Source organism: Notothenia rossii, assembly GCF_949606895.1.
Source record: "Notothenia rossii genome assembly, chromosome: 3".
Taxonomy (NCBI): domain Eukaryota; kingdom Metazoa; phylum Chordata; class Actinopteri; order Perciformes; family Nototheniidae; genus Notothenia; species Notothenia rossii.
Window position 1 is genome coordinate 28941767 of NC_136901.1, and position 16870 is coordinate 28958636.

Genomic DNA, 16870 nt, shown 5'->3' on the forward strand with positions numbered 1-16870 from the left:
TTACTAAGGTTGGGATTCTCCAAAGGCTCCATGATACCATATCATTACTGCAGGATGTTTGCATTTAAACATTTTGAGAGTATTGGGATATCATATATTTATAAATGTTGCAATATATTACCTTTTTCTTTAAACAGCTAATGATGCCAATAGACTCCCAATTAGCTGCCAATTGCGTAAACAAAAGCAAAACTTAGCACCATCTAGTGGACTAAAAAAGCCCTTTCTTACAAAAAAGTTGGATTTGTTATTTGCATTTAGTGGTTTATATAATAAAAGATTGATACATGGCATTGCTAAAATATCAAAAACATTGTGATAATATGCTGTATTGATTTTTCTCCCCCCATTCCTATCATTTACTTTAAGCACACGCTTCCCTCCGTTTCTTTTTGTCCCTATCTTTGTATCTTTGACTCTAGCCGGTGTTTGATTTCCCTCCGTCTGTGTGACTGCCCTCCCGCCCCCCCCTCAGTGTGGCCTAATTAGGTTTCTTCTCAATTCAAGACGTGCCATTTGGAGCAGCTTTTCCTCTCATGTGTTCAAAGGGCAGTGCTATTTAAAGAGAAGGCGGCAGAAGTAGAAGAAGGAGATAATAAGTTCAACACATCAAAAACATTTCAGACCAAACACTCAGATATTAACTTTTGCACAATGTTGCGTTTTTAATTGAAATGTTTAAATCTTTTATGTTAGTGAAAATAAAAGAGAGTAATAACAGTAGTCTCCCCCTTGTCTTCAGTCCCTTGTTGTAACTCTAGAAGTTGAGTCCAGGTGATAAAGAGAGATGAAAGTCTGCCTTCAGCCCCTCCCCCCCCCCCCCACACACCCCCTTCCCTCCACACTGGTTTATCCTTCCCCTGACACACAATGCCTGCACAAATTGGCAAGCCTGTAAAAGAAGCCTTTTTCTCTTTCCTTCCAAGTGGAACTAATAACCTCACACAGTAAAATCCCCAGCTGGTACCTGAAGCACCAACACCAATAATTACAGAAACGCTCGGATGTTAGCGTATGCCTGACAGACATTTTCCAGGTTTGTGTGGGGATCACATTCCTCCAGCACCCCAGGACACTGTTCAGCTGGTGCGCTGAGGTAATGTCTTCTCCCAGGCTCTTGTTTCTTCACAATGATTGGATCACTCACAGGAGAATATGTGAAGCTGCGCTGACTTTGAACCTTTGAGTTGCTGTGACTGGTTTCTTTAGATGTTATCTCTCTGGGAAGACAAATAGCCCCTTTCCTTCTTGTTCTGTATACGCCAGGGGTGTCCACACTGTTTTCACTGAGGGCCACATACAGAAAAACATACAAAGGGCTGGGCCCCTCACTAGAGGTGAGGTATACTGCCTTATAGGTTAAATTATAATTCAGCAAAATCAATCAAATGTAGGTAAATGATGCTTTCTACTTGAATATGATTGAAGAAACATCACAACTCTCCATAGGGTTTCAGTTGCAGTCCATCCCTTAATACGGAAGCCTCAGATTGCTTATAATAAGGGGAAATATGAAGGGTCTTTTTAAAGCTTGTTATGGAAATAAAAGAAAGATTTGTTAGAACATGTTCTCAGCTCTAATTGACTGAATGTCTTTGAATAGTGGACTTATTAACATATGAAAACGACTGTGTAATATAGGCTCACATATATGTTTAAGAAGTACAATATAAGACAAACACGACTTTCAGGTGGGGGGCCATTTACCGTTATACTTTAAGAATTTGCTGATGGCCAATTAGAAATGGACAACAGGCAGCATTTGGCCCCCGGGCCGTAGTTTGGACACCCCTGGTATAAGCTTTGTCTTAAAGACTCTCACACATTTTAAGTATATGTGCTTCAGAGAACGGTGTGCTAAAAGTTCCAGGAGCCTGCAGTGAATATTTCCCCTCGGCAGATCCTTCAAATTGAGTATAATTCACAGCGGCAGGATCAGTATTTTCCGTGTTCGCTCCCGGACTCGCCTTTGATTCCTCCTGAAAAGGCGTCAGCATTCTCAGACACTTCCATCTGATGTTTGCCGGAGACATCGTGTCAGATCACATCCACCAGGAGAAACACACACTTTTTGTTCCTGACGCTTTTGACGTTAATCAAAGGCGATTAATCCTCCGCCTCAGATGTGTAGGTTTCCCCCCGGAGGCCCACACAGACACGTTATCTGAAATCACCTTGAACGTTGTTAACCTGTCAGCTGAATATTTGGGCTCTTTGCCTCAACCTGTCCCCGTTTCACTTTTTTTCTCCCCTCAAAAACCCTGCTTCGCTTTAACTCGGCAACGTCATTATTTCTCTGTTTATCCTTTCTTCTCATATGGCTTATCTTGTTGGTAAACATTCCCAGCCTTTTACTCATAGATGGTGTTTCAAACAAGTGTAACTGTCATCTTGTGTTTATGCTGAAAAGTGGAACTTATTAACCAAAAACTTTGTTTGCTGTGTACTACAGGGACTTGTCTAACAACAGCATCGGCTGTCTCAACGTGGACATCTTCAAGGGCCTCACCAATCTGATCAGACTGTAAGTCCACAGTATTGTTATGAATATATTAGTGTGTGCTAAAACATGCATTTACATAACCCTGTCTTTGTCATCAACCTGGATACATAATCTCTATTTTCTTGCAGAAACCTTTCAGGGAACATCTTTTCCTCCTTGGCTCAAGGGACCTTTGACAGCTTGGTGTCTCTGAAGTCACTGTAAGTATAAAATGAATGAAGATGCATTAATAAACCATTGATTGAGACTGTCTGGATGTCAGCTGATCATATTTCTATTTGCTTGCCAGTCAAATTAACACACAGGCTGTGTTCCAAATAGAAGTGTTGCACCCGTTTCCTTCTGGCAACGTAAAACATGTCGATTGGATTTGTTTATTTCCAGTAACGGTGGACTTTTTTTCATTTTGAGATTTGTTTGAGTGATAGAAAGTATTTTTAGAGAAAATGCAAGCTTCTAAATAGTCAATTATTTGTTTGGAACAAAAGTTAGAATTTGTTTTTGGTATGCTGTAAACCATTGTTCTTAGGAAAATCATTATAAACGGGTCAGACTTAATAAAAAAAAAATTTTTTACATGCAAAACATCAATAACAGATACAAAATGATCAAATCAATTCTTAAATAATAAGTATTAAAGGCATTAAATATGGCAGCAAGGTAGAGGTTTTTGATCAGGCAGAACGCTATTGGTCTTTTAACCTTGATATTTGTTGGTTCCCCAACACTTAACATGTCTTGTTTCTGTACCTGTGTGTGTGTGTGTGTCCGTGTCCACAGAGAGTTCCAGACGCCGTTCCTGCTGTGTGACTGCAACCTGACGTGGCTGCTGCGCTGGATCAGAGACAGGAACATGGTGGTGAAGAACACAAAGTGCTCCTTCCCTCAGTCTCTGCAGGGCCAGCTCATCACCTCCATCAAGCCCGAGCTGCTCACCTGTGGTAGGGACACACACCCGAACACACACACACACACACAGATTTGACCCAGCTGAAAGATGTCATCCTAAAATAGCAGCACAATCTGATACTGAGCCATTAGTCATTCCAGGGACACTCTCTGATGTGTCTTTTGTCCCGTCTCAGACGTTTTGAAATGTTGAAATAAGTCATGTTGAGTTGTGACACAGATTGTGGTGTCAAACGGTGGCCTGCCTCTTTAATTTCTCTATTTTGGTATCAGAGAGGGGGAGCGGAGGGCTTGTGCAGTGACAGGAGATAGGAGAAGGGCCGGGCCAGTGTTTGTACTTGCTCATATCTTATCTGTGAGGCCGTCATCCCGGTGAGGGATTATGAAATACAGCGAACAGGTTTAGCAGGAGCCGTGGCCTCACATACATGAAAAATTACCCAGAATTCAAGGCACTGTTTTGTTTTTGACACTAAAAGGAGAGTATGTCCAGGGGCCTCATTTATAACGCCGTGTGTAGGATTCATGTGGGAAGGTTGCTTACGTAGTAGAAATCCAAAAAATAGGTACAGAAATGTTCCGACATTTTCCGATTCACCAAACATTGCGTACCGGTGAGGAAAGTGCGTACAGGACTTCCTACGCCGGTTTCCCTTTATAAATCACCATCGACTCGAAATGCGGTGCAGCTTTTGCGGGCTTCACGTAACGCCCATATTTGCCTATAAATAGTCAAAGAAACGCCCTTTCATTCATTCATTTTGACTGACTTTATGAAGAAGATCGCAGGAAATGATGACAGAACAGCTAAAAAAGACATCTCACACCGTGTCAGACTTTGGTTATTTTGGGGAGGTCGAGATAAATGACATTGTTTGGTGGATGCAGTTTGAACCAGAGTAGCAGCATGGAGGTCGGATCATCACCAAATAAATAAATAAGTGGTCCGAAAAAGGTTAATGACAAAAAAAATACACAGCCTTCCTCAGGCAGTGTGTTTGTATCGGGGACAGGAGACCCCCCCTTGATGAGAAACTGTAAGAAATGATCGGGGAATCCCTCCGGAGTGGAGTCATGACGACTGGATCGAAATTATGTTTTTGTATTTGGTGGTTTGTGTCCGTTTGTGTCAGCTGTGAGCAGCGTCTCCACTGCAGCCTGTGCATCTCAACCCCCCCCCCCCCCCCCTCCGCATCAACTCTATATCCACCAGTTAAAGGAAATACAACTAATGTGTTCTGTTATATTAGCTGCACAATTGACCACATATGATGCTCTTAGTTTCCATGCCTCCTGTGTTTTACGAGCAACTTATCAAGTCTTAGCAAACGGCATAAAACATGGTTAAACATGATAGTATATAAAACCATGCTCGTATCTACAACCTATAGAAATGCAAAACGGCGTCAGTTTAGACGTAATTCTGTCCTCCTGCTTACCGCATCATTTACGAGAAAACATTTCATAACATTAACACAACATATGTTGTGTTAATGTTATGAAATGTTTTCGAGGTGGTTTTAAATAACATATCCGTATTTATTTATTTCTCCCAGTTATGTTTTTGTGTGCACTGAGGAGTCTAAAAAAGGCGTTTGTTAAATCATTTTAAAATTGGCTTTGATCAATGTTTGAAAAATGAATTCTTCATATATGATAAATGAGAGGTAACATTTTATTTATGGTATTATTTCCACATATTTCTCTCCATTCTTCCCCTTCTGCCCCAGAGCAGGGTTATTATGGTAATCTAAAACTAAAACTGGGCTTGTGTAAGCATGAAAGAGGACACAAGTTGACTACCATAAGTTTTAAACTTTATGGCCATTCAAAATTCAGAGTTATAAAACCTGGCCCTAACACAAATCTAACTAGCGCTAAGAATATATTGAACTAAAACTTAATGATAACATTAAACTAATGTAAAACAACCAAACCCATAGGAAATATTCTTTGGAGCATTGAATGAAAAAACAAGGAAGCTGGACACCAATCTGGGTCTACATGGTAAACTGATACTTCTGCCGGCTACAAACATGTCCACAGTAAAAACAGAGGCACCACCTGAGATTAGGAAAGATGTCACAGCTGTTACTATCCGCCTGGCGTGTCCTAAAAAGACACCTGCCTAATATGAGATTCTTATATCAACATATGTACAAAGTCTACTGTTTGAATATACACATGTATGTATATATTAATCGAGAGGAACTGGATCAAATGTTACAAATCAAATCTAATTGAACCTGAAGGGGCATGGAATAAAAAAGACTTTGAGCCAACTAACTTAGCTTTTGATGAATGAAGCCCTGAATCTTTTTCTAACTTGACTCTTATTCTCTCATGGTTTCCCCAGACGCCCCCCTGGAGCTGCCCTCCTTCCAGCTGACCCCCTCCCAGCGCCAGGTGGTGTTTCAGGGGGACAGCCTTCCCTTCCAGTGCCAGGCCTCCTTCGTGGCCGAGGACATGCAGGTGCTGTGGTACCAGAACGGCCGCATGGTCAAACAAGACGCCGCGCAGGGCATCTTCATCGAGAAGCACATGGTGCAGAACTGCTCTCTCATCGCCAGGTACGGCAGCATCTGTAGTCTCAGGACTTTTAATAGGAAATGGGACAAAATGGTTATCTCAAATGTTTTCTAATTTCTCGTCTCCCCTCAGTGCGTTGACCATCTCCAACATCCAGCCAGGGTTCACTGGGAACTGGGAGTGCCGGGTCAGGACGAGCAGAGGCAACACCACCAGGACGGTCCACATCGTGGTGCTGGAGAGTTCTGCAGAGTACTGCGCTCCTGAACGCATCTCCAACAACAAGGGAGAGTTCAAGTGAGTTTCCCCCGACATGGAGTATACAACAAGCAGAACAGAGCTATTGACTTATACTTAAGTTTATTGGATACATTAAAATCTGAGGATATTTTTTCTAAATGAGACGATTAAAAGAGGCATTGTTACTGAGTTTAAGCTGGTCAAGTAATTAGAAAGTAACTGTTTTTATTGTGAACATACCATTTAATTACAATTTTATTAAACACAATGTTTTTGAGAAAAGGTCAGATGTTAAAAAAAATCTCAAATCAGTGCATCTGCAATAAGAAATATGTTGCTTTTAACACGCAGGCATCAATGTGTTTGTCAATGCAATCTAAACTGGTAAATATTCAGTAAAACATTTGTAGATAGCTCTGTGGCGCCCCCCTGTGGTAAAACATAGACATGACTTCAGGGCTTGAGCCATAATGAGCACATGACTGTTGATGTTATTACACAAAGTCAGTAAAACATAGGGACGCTTCATATACAGGTTGATGGAACATGTTTTTGTTCTGCTCCCTGCAGGTGGCCTCGCACTCTGGCGGGGATCAGAGCGTACCTGCCCTGCAACAGACTGCCGTCGAGCGCCGGAACGTACTCGGGCAGCTCGGGTGAGGAGCAGAAAGCGTGGAGATACTGCGACCACAAAGGGCTGTGGACGGAGGAGGACTACTCCCGCTGCCAGTTCCAGAAGGACGTCACCAGATTTCTGTTCGTCATCAACCAGGTCTGAGAAACTGTTATGTTCTGCTCTGTAACCTCATTCACTGTATCCTCAGTTTTGATCAAAATGAATTCACTAGATTCAAACAGTTCAAATAAAGCATAACATTCAGAATCTGGTTTACATGCTTTTTTTTTTACTTTGAAATATAATCAAACCTTTAAAGAAACTTGCTGTAATCCATCCTGATAGGGTTCATTTGTACTAACAGACAAACTATCTCCCTCTGCCTTCCTGCAAGAAGGCTCCAAAACATTAGAACTGCAAACAAATCTTATTATTCAGAGTCCAGTAAATTGGCATTTATCTTTATGTTGTTGTTTTTTTCTTTTTCTTAACTATACATCTTTAAAACATATTTAAATAATGATATTAATATAACATATCTTCCTTCCACAAACCCAAGTTTTTTAAAAGAAATATCTTAAGAATCAAGAATAGGGCAAACTAATCTATTCTCTATCCATCCAGTCCATTTGTTTGTTTTTATTTTTGATGCTTTTTACATATTCAAAAAAGTTTCTCTCATCGTTTCTGTTTGTCCCTTTTTTGCTAATGGAGAAGATTAGTTATTTGAGAGTGAACTCTCCCTCTCTGTGTCTTGTTTCCAGATGCCTCTGAATGAGAGCAACGTGGTTGCCCGGGCTCGCCGCCTGCTCGTCTACACCGTCGAGGCCGCCAACTTCTCCGACAAGATGGACATCATCTTCGTGGCGGACATGATCGAGAAGTTTGGCAAGTTTGTCGAGAAGTTTAAAGATGTAAGTGCTGCTCTTAACTTTTTTTCATGAGCTTATGTTGGCGGAAGAATGTGAAAGCTTGTCCTTGTTCAAAGATAAATAGATGAATGCTCAGCAGCTGTTTCTTATCATGTTTAATGAGAGGTGTTGTCATGACTTGGGCACAGCTGTAGGCTGGCAAAAGGAACAGTTTTCAAAGTGAAGCAGCTCCGAGCACTAAAAAGCAGTTTAAAAGTTTAGTTTGGCGCTTCTATGCTTAAAATGTGTTCCTAATCGTCACCTAGGGAGTCAAGTAAGGCCCTAAGTCAACACAGCATGTGTTTATGGCCGTTTGATACAAACAAGATGGTGAACAGGTTTGAATCTTATGTCTTTTAGAAATGCTGCTGCTGAATGAAACGTTTACAAACACAACCTTACAAAGCAGGTTAAGCACAGGAGCTATTCTAAATGACGACAATACTAATTTGGATATGGTACGACTCATAAATGACATTTCACGTCTATAACCAATGTTCATTCCCTCATGTCAAAATGTTTCCCTCTCTCAGCTGGGCGAGGTGATGATCAACATGGCCTCCAACCTGATGCTGGCTGATGAGCGCGTGCTGTGGATGGCTCAGCGTGAAGCCTCAGCGTGTTCTCGCATCATCGCCTGCCTGCAGAAGATCGCCGTCTACCGCCATGCCACGGCACAGGCCTTCTCCCTGGTTAGTCCTCCTAATATCTGCCTTTAGCTTTAGATGGACACATGAGCAAGACCCCTAAACTGAAAAACATGCAACACATGTCTCTGTGTCTTTGGATCAGGCTCTCTTTCTAGTTTTTCTATGTATTTTCTTTATCTTTTGCATCTCTTGACAGTATGTCTGTGTTTCACTTTTTTCTTTGCTTTGTGATTGTTTGCATGTCCATCTGTTTGTTTCTTTGTATCTTTGTAGTCATTATGTGTCTCATTGTAGTCAAAACTGCAGCTACAAATCCTGTTTAATGAGGAAGAAGAGAGGCTATCTGTCTTCCTGTCTTTAAATGAAATGTTATTTGGCTTCAGTATGCTGTGCAGCTGTAATCTGAAGGGAAAAGTGTGTATATATATATATATATATCTGGTCGGCAGATACTCAATATTAAAGACTTTGCCTGCATTGTGCAATTTAAGTATGACCTGTATGTCATGCTCCACTATTAAAATGTTGTTGTAAAATCCTTAGTCCAATGTTGTTGTTGTTGTCCTTCCAGAACTCCCCCAACATCGCGCTGGAGGCTCACCCTGTCAGGGCGGCAGACTGGAACGGGATGACCTGCATGTTGTTCCAGAGGCCGAGCCCGGAGCGCTCGCCGGGGGGGGATCGCCAGCTCACCTTCAAATGCAACACCACCAGCTCCTTCTCCAGCATCCTGCACAAGGTCAGCTCCATACAAAATGAAATTCTTTGATGTTTAACACAACAAACAAGTAAGAACCTAACTGTTTCATGTGTTTTGTCCCTGTAGAGCACCATAGTGGAGGCCTCCCTGCAGCTTCCTCAGGCCCTCTTCACCCCCACTGCGCTCCCCGGGCACCCTGAGGACACCGTCTACAAGCTCCACCTCCTGGCCTTCCGCAACGGCAAGTTCTTCCCCTCCACCAGCAACTCCTCCCAGCTAGCTGACGGGGGGAAGAGGAGGAGTGTGGCCACCCCCGTCATCATGGCCAAGATTGGTGAGTAATCTGACTAATTCAAATCCTTTTTTCCCACAGCACACGACAACTTGACATCAGTTATCTTGACATCAGTTCTGATTACTCTGCCTGTTTCCCATCAGACGGCATGTCCCTGCGTGTGCTGAGGTCTCCCGTGAACGTCACCCTGCGGCGGTTTGCCCGCGGCTCAGACGCCGTGTCCGCCTGCTGGAACTTCAGCCTGGTGGGGGGGCAGGGAGGGTGGCAGAGCGACGGCTGCCGCATCTTGGATCATCACGACAACTTCACCACCATATCCTGCAACTCTCTGGGAAACTACGCCCTGCTGATGGTGGGTTGCTCTTTGTTGTATGACAATGACAGCAACCTTTGGCCGTGTATCAGCATTGGACACTTTGTAGTAACCTGTAGTGACTTGGAGTGCCAATATGACCTAAACCTGAGGATGTATCCCCCCCTCTGTCATGCAGGACCTCAGCAGTGTGGAGTTTTTCTCTCCCAGCATCCGGCCCCTGCACCCTGTCATCTACGCCACAACCATCATACTCCTGATCTGCCTGCTCACCATTACCATCAGCTACATCTACCATCACAGGTGAGACCTCATCATGTGTGTCTGTCATTCATTGGTTGTCCTTTATCTTGAAACCCTGCAGGATTTGGCTTTGGAGAGATTTTCTGCTACCATTTTAATCATTTACCAATGCACGAGACGAATGCTTTTTAACTTCTCATTGGTTGTCATATTCAGATGATTGTAAAATATATTGTCTACGTGAACAGGTGTCACATCCGTAATAAAGAAATGCTAACTGTGTTTTGTTTCTCTGACCCCAGGTCTGTCCGTGTGAGCCGCAAGTTTTGGCACATGCTGGTCAACCTCTGCTTTCACATCTGCCTCACCTACGGGGTCTTTGTCGGGGGAATAAATCAGACGCGTTATGCAAGCGTGTGCCAGGCAGTGAGTATACTCCTCTAACGCAAAAAAGACCAAGTGCTTTTGTTGTTTTGCCTTTGGCTAAGTTCACTCTGCTCATAAAAAAAGTTGTGGAAACTCAGTAAAAGATGCATCGAAGGGTACAGTAGATAGTTTCCATGTCCGGGGGTGATCCCTTATGGTGCGAAACACATTACTTATTCCGTGTTCATTGCAACAAGTACCTGGATGAAAGACTTTTTAGCAGAGAACGTTTTGTTTATTTATGTAATCCCCTCTGGCATACAGATATCTCACAAATAGACTTTTCAGCTCATGCTGGTAATGACACGCTCAATAGGAAATAGCTCAATGATCAACGTGCCATTTAAAATACTGATGCACTGCCCATCATTCTTATTTGTATTGGGGAAATGTAACTAACAGCTGCATTCTGACATTGGAGAATAATTGCATTTATCTCCATTAAATCTTATGTTTATATTTATGCCCTCTTTTCTAGGTTGGGATCTTGCTGCATTACTCCACTCTGGCCACCGCTCTGTGGGTGGGGGTGACGGCACGCAACATTTACAAACAGGTGACCCGAAAGGCCAAGCGCTACGAAGAGCTGGACGAACCTCCACCACCACCACGGCCAATGCTGAGGTACGAGACATTACAGATAGGTGGACAAAGTAAACACATAGGTTTTATTTTAACTTGGATGAGATTACTTGTGTTCCTCCCAATGTCAGCCTTTACTAACAATTGAAATGTATTTGGTGCTGAAAGATTTTTTAAACTGCAGAAACTTTAATGCGGAACTGTAAGATAACTCGCTTCACTATCCACTTCTCACCTTCTGTTAGAAAAGAAGTCAACAAACCAGAGTTTTAAAAAACCTAAGTTGTGCCATCTGTTTCTTTTGTGATATATAAAGTGAATATATATTTAATATAATCATATATATAATGCTGCTATGACACCTGCATTTCCCTACATTTATTAAAATGGCGTGTCTTTTTTGAGCTGATCTTAAAAGCAGACATTTTAAACAACACTTTATAGAATGCCTCAAAAAGAATGCTTTTTATTTAACAGGAAAAATGCACGCATCAGGAAAAGCTGTGTCTTATTGTGAAATGATATTTTAGGTTTCCTTACTCAGAATCAGAATACCTTTGTTAGTCCCACAGAGGGGGCATTTACATTGTTCCAGCAGAAAAGAGCCAAAGATAGCTTAATGTTACCTAAGAAGCATGCATACAAAAGTATTAAAGATAAGACAAATTACAATAAATATAAAAAAACAAAGTGGTCCTGTTTGTTGGTGGATCTGCCACACGGTGTCAGTGTAGAGACTATGTCCAGTAAAGCTGTCGTCCTCCAAACACAAAGACTAACTAACCAATCTCTCTGCTCTCTAATAGGTTCTACTTAATCGGCGGAGGGATACCCATCATTGTCTGTGGAATCACTGCAGCAGCAAACATCAAGAACTACGGCAGCCGGACCAATGCCCAATAGTAAGTAGTCCCTGTATGAAAAGCAATTAAAGTTCCTTCATGTCTGTGCTCCTGCGATGTTTCAAATGAAGCCTCCAGCCCCAGGAGATGCTTTACACTCTCCTCAGGAGGATCTGGCTTTAGTTATCGACCGGCCAGGCTGCGTTGCTTTGGTAAATAATGGATATTTTTATAAGGGTATGAAAAGTTTATTCCCTGATGTTCTGATTATGGAGGCCTATTAATGGTAATGTGCATCCAAGCATCAACAACTGCAGCGAGTTTACAGCGCTCCTACAGAAGCAGCTGTTTACATGTTTAGTGATGGTGGATGGCTAATTGAGAAATCTGCAGCCGTGTCGTCGGAAGTCTTTGGAGTTTAAGTAATTTCTTTCAATTAAAACAAATCCAGCCTGGGTTATTAAATGTAATGGGAGAGTGGCTGGACAAAACACCACGCAAAATTTTTTCAAAGAGTTTGAGAAGTAAATAATGATGGTGGCAGATTTAAGATGAGGAGATGTGGTATTGTTTTAATGAGCACTATCGGCAAGTTTACTTTTAAGAGGTGCTGTATAACATTTAATAACTATTCAAATGTAGTACATACTTCCCTAAAGGCCTCTGGTGTCAGTTGGGATGTCATTTTTCCAACTTTGGTGTGTTCATGTGTAAACAACATGGACACAAAAAACATTTGTTGTAGTGTTTTAAAAAACATTTTGATATCTCAGTTTCTCAGTTCTGACTTTACGGTTTCCCAATCAGGAACTCGTTGCAGCACAAATGCCCTTATGTTTTGTTAAGAGAAGTAAAACAATTTTGCCGCAACATTATTTGAATCGGCTCCAAACATTGAATAGGTTGAGGTTCCTTGGCACATACTGCAACCTTCCACCAAGTTCCATATAAAACTCTCAAAGAGTATCAAACGCCACACCTATTCTCTTCCTGTAAATGAGATGTCTGATTGTCCGTCTCCTCTCTAGTTGCTGGATGGCCTGGGAGCCCAGTATCGGGGCTTTTTACGGCCCTGTGGGGTTCATCATCTTCGTGGACTGCATGTACTTCCTCAGCATCCTCCTGCAGCTGCGCCGCCACCCTGAGCGCCGCTACGAGTTCAAGGAGCTGACGGACGAGCACCAGCACCTGGCTCTAGTCCACAGCGAGGGGGGGGGCGATGCTCCCAGCAGCCACTGCCACCCCCTCACTCTGCAGCTGCAGCCAGAGGGATCCTCCTCTGTGGGCTCCGCTCCACACTCGGTGCCGCTGTCGGCGCTGGAGAACGAGCACACCTTTGCCGCTCAGCTGATGGGGGCGGTGGGGGCGCTGGGGCTGTACGCCGCCCTCTGGGTGTTCGGGGCCATGGCCGTCTCGCAGGAGCACCCCTTCGACTTGGCCTTCACCTGCCTCTACGGGGTGGCTGCGCTGGCTCTGGGGGCCTTCATGGTGGCCCATCACTGTGTCAACAGACAGGATATGAGGCGCTACTGGTCCCAGGCCTGTTGCTCGGGGAGACGGGCCTACTCAGCCCAGGAAGACGTGCTCCTGCCTCAGCCGGGCGTAGCCATGACGTCGACAGCAGGGTCAGTGAGCAAAGCAGACGGGGAGTCGACGCGGTGCGGCCAGAGCAGCGCAGACTCCTCTTACACCAATAAAAGCGCCCCCAGCGTGCGTAACTCCGCCCACGGCAGCAAGCTGACCAATCTGCACGCAGAGGCGGCGCAGTGTAAGACCGCCTCGGCACCGGTGACCGCCAACGGTGCAGCTGTTTTAGACAACAGCCTGACGGAACATTCTATAGACAATGAAATAAAAATGCACGTGGCTCCGCTGGAGGTGCAGTTCCGCCCGATGAACATCAACAACAATCCGGCGGCGCTTCCCAACGGACACGTGGGCAGGCATCACAAAAACAGAGCGCGGGCGCACAGGGCCAGCCGGCTGACGGTGCTGCGGGAGTACGCCTACGACGTGCCCACCAGCGTGGAGGGCAGCGTGCAAAGCGCCAATCACAGGCGCCACCATCATTACGACGTAGCGGCGCGCAACAGTCGCCGCGCGGCCTACATGGCGTACAGGGAGCGCCACCAGAGCCAGCAGCAGCACGACAGCAGCGACAGCGCCAGCCTGCCGCGCCGGCCCCGCCACGCAGACAAGGTTGGGGGCGGCACGCTGGGGAACGGGACGGTGGTGACGGTGGAGAAGGAGCAGGTCGCTGCTGATGCTGCTGCGGGGTCCGACGCCAGTAAAGACTCTGACCCTGTCCCGCAGCCCGACACTGAACTAGAGACACAGCCCAAATCTTACGGGTTGAACCTCATCACTCAGAACGGTGGAACAGTCAAAGAAAACGGACAGCTTGTGCCTTTACTAACCACAGAGAGTGCAGCCAGTATAAAGACCGGCCTGTGGAAACATGAAACTACTGTGTAGCGACAGTTTCCGTACCCAAAGACTGCATCGCCTTTAAACTGTGAAATGCTTTTGTTTTTTTCTATTGTACATTTATTTGATCAAATCATTACTGCCACTGAACTATCTCTGTAGATATGTTTTTTTTGTAAATGGTCTATTTTTATAACTTTAATCCAAACCTTGTTGTTCTAAGAGTTGTGTAATTGAAACTGCATACCCTTACCCCCGGGGATTTATTTTCCATTTAATAGTTTGCCCCAACAATAATAAAACAAAAGTGTTGTACACCTAATTGAACCTTTTTGTTCCTGTGATCTCCTCTCTCTGCAGCCGGTGCAAAGGTGAGTCAGAGCTGTTTTCTTTCCAAGAATTACTCGTGCTGACAGAATATGACAAGTTGGTAATTGGGTTTCTCGCTGACCTTCAGTTGGCCTCAGCCCCCCCCCCCCCCCCCACACACACAGCGGGCCTTCTTTAATTGCATCTGGCTTCAAGCGTAGAGGTGCATCTCCTGACTGCTGGCAGACTGGATGAGTGCAGTACGTCCTGAACTCCCGCTGACTCGATGCCCGTGGTGTGATTGACAGCTGACTCGCAAAGCAGCCGCCAGGAGAAGACAGAATAATGAGAGGAGTGCAGCTTGTTCCCTTCACCCCCCCCCCCCCCCCCCCCCCCCCTTCCTACACAGTCCCAGGCAGAGAGCATATAACTGACACAAAGTATGGTGTTTATGCTGATATTTATATTATACAATAACTTGAATGTATCTGACATGGTGGTTGTCTGACAGTAAATGTGTTTTCTGCTTCTTACGCTTTAAGAGTACAGCAAGGGGGATATGTGACGATAGGTTCCAACGCCTCTTCTATATAGCAGCAAGACACAGACTTAAAGATCGTTTTTTGTCTCACTTAAGTTGCTTCTCGTCTCTTGTGGTCGTTTTGCCCCTCTCATAGTCCTTGTGAGTCTCATTTGCATTTATTTGTAGTTCTCTTTGCTAAAGCATCCATGTTGTGGTGAAAGGTGTACTCACCACAATTAACTTCAATACAAATAAAACTATAAACCTTCGTGCTTACCAACATTAATCGGGCTAAGGACGACAGTCTTTGGGGGAGTAAAGCTATTTTCAGAAAGTCAATGTCACACTGTTGGATTGAAAACCGTTTCCAATGCTTTAATATTATTATTCAATAAGACAATCACTTCTTATTAAACGTGATATTCATGTCTTCTCACAGCATGCCACTAACTCTTTTTTTTTAAGGTTGTGCTGCAAAAATGTTCCCGCTATTATCCCGCTGATCACTCCCACAGCAGAGGAAGCACAGCTCAGATTTTTCATTTATGGCCTATTAATAAAACAAAGATATATTGCCCAGCCAACTTGGATGTGACAAATTATAATAAGACTTCTGAATTATGTAGAGAGCAGTTATGCCGTGATTCGTCGCAGCCTTGCACATTTCCTCCAGGCATGAAAGAGTGATCTTCAAATAATTGCCAAGGTTCTTTAACACTGCCGTCGGTTATAGAGTTCATCTTCGGCTGTCAGCGAGGTGGGAATGACAATGGGACGATGTTTGGGGGGAAAGCTAATTAAAGCACTGATCGCATCTTTGCTTTAAGATCACAGGGACACCTTGGGCGGAAATCCATAATAAATTAAGATAAAACAAATGGAGTCATTAAGATCTTTTCTTAGTCTCATTCAGAAGTCTTAGGGTCAGATGCCAGAAATAGCACATCAGAGTATCCTAATTGTAAACAGTCTATTTTCAGGAACAGCGATGACTCGTCTTTTCCAGCCAGTTTCCACTTAGTGTGCGCTGTGGAGTGTATCTGAGCTGCGTGCCTCACCAGGAGGACGACCAGCGGCAGACAGCTGATGTCTGTTTACATTTCAGCTGCTCGTCCCCCTGCAGCAGCATCTGCCTCTGCTGTGGAAACCTGCCTCTGCAATGAAGATTGATACTTTTCAGAGAGGGAAGCCATCTGATTGTAATTAGCTGGCTGTGGTTGTCCAGGGGAGCCACAAATACTTCCTGCAGTGTTACTTCCTGCAGTGTGATCATCTCCCCAAAAACCCTCAGAGGCCGGTAGTAAAGATTAAAGCAATAATTAGCACACAGGGTTTGTGATGATCGCTGCCGCTGTCCAACAGCTGTCTGCTGAGATAACTGCTGAATTGATGTTGTTTTCTTTGAGCAGATATTTGGAAATCATCAGTATGTAAGTTGTGTTTAAGCGAAGGTCAGAGCTTTTTGTAAGTGTTTGCATTTCAGCACTTAGTCATTCAACTCACACTTAATAACACATAATACTGCCCACCTTATCTCAGACAAATGTATTGCGTCACATTACATCCATACAATTATTAGTTGCTAGTTTTTTTTCATCATGAATATTTCATACTTGCACATCATTTCCTCAAAAATAGCTGATTCACTGTCTGCAGATTATGCAAGGCCAACTTGGTTTTCTGCTGATAATCCAAAACAGGAGTAGACATTTCCCTGTCCATGTTATTTATGGTTGAAGTGGGAAGCATGAGTGACTACAATTAATAATGAAGGAAGATTATTTTAAAGAGAAACTGTGCTATACAGTATAGCTGGTGTTTTCAGAAAGTGAACTTACTGTTTATTCAACAG

The 16870-nt window shown here is 43.8% G+C and overlaps 1 protein-coding gene across 1 annotated transcript in view; it reads left to right on the top strand.

Annotated features, from left to right (window-relative positions):
* Positions 1 to 14508, top strand: part of adgra3 (adhesion G protein-coupled receptor A3) — a 31234-nt gene extending 16726 nt beyond the window's left edge. The window contains exons 4-19 of the mRNA XM_079670328.1: positions 2453 to 2524; positions 2632 to 2703; positions 3284 to 3444; positions 5769 to 5982; positions 6074 to 6238; positions 6752 to 6953; positions 7562 to 7711; positions 8242 to 8400; positions 8930 to 9097; positions 9185 to 9392; positions 9497 to 9705; positions 9845 to 9969; positions 10212 to 10335; positions 10814 to 10959; positions 11724 to 11819; positions 12788 to 14508. Of these exons, the coding sequence (XP_079526454.1) occupies positions 2453 to 2524; positions 2632 to 2703; positions 3284 to 3444; positions 5769 to 5982; positions 6074 to 6238; positions 6752 to 6953; positions 7562 to 7711; positions 8242 to 8400; positions 8930 to 9097; positions 9185 to 9392; positions 9497 to 9705; positions 9845 to 9969; positions 10212 to 10335; positions 10814 to 10959; positions 11724 to 11819; positions 12788 to 14234 (3718 nt within the window). The 3' untranslated portion in view covers positions 14235 to 14508. The remainder of the gene's footprint in view (positions 1 to 2452; positions 2525 to 2631; positions 2704 to 3283; positions 3445 to 5768; positions 5983 to 6073; positions 6239 to 6751; positions 6954 to 7561; positions 7712 to 8241; positions 8401 to 8929; positions 9098 to 9184; positions 9393 to 9496; positions 9706 to 9844; positions 9970 to 10211; positions 10336 to 10813; positions 10960 to 11723; positions 11820 to 12787) is intronic.
* The last annotated feature ends 2362 nt before the right edge of the window (positions 14509 to 16870 follow it).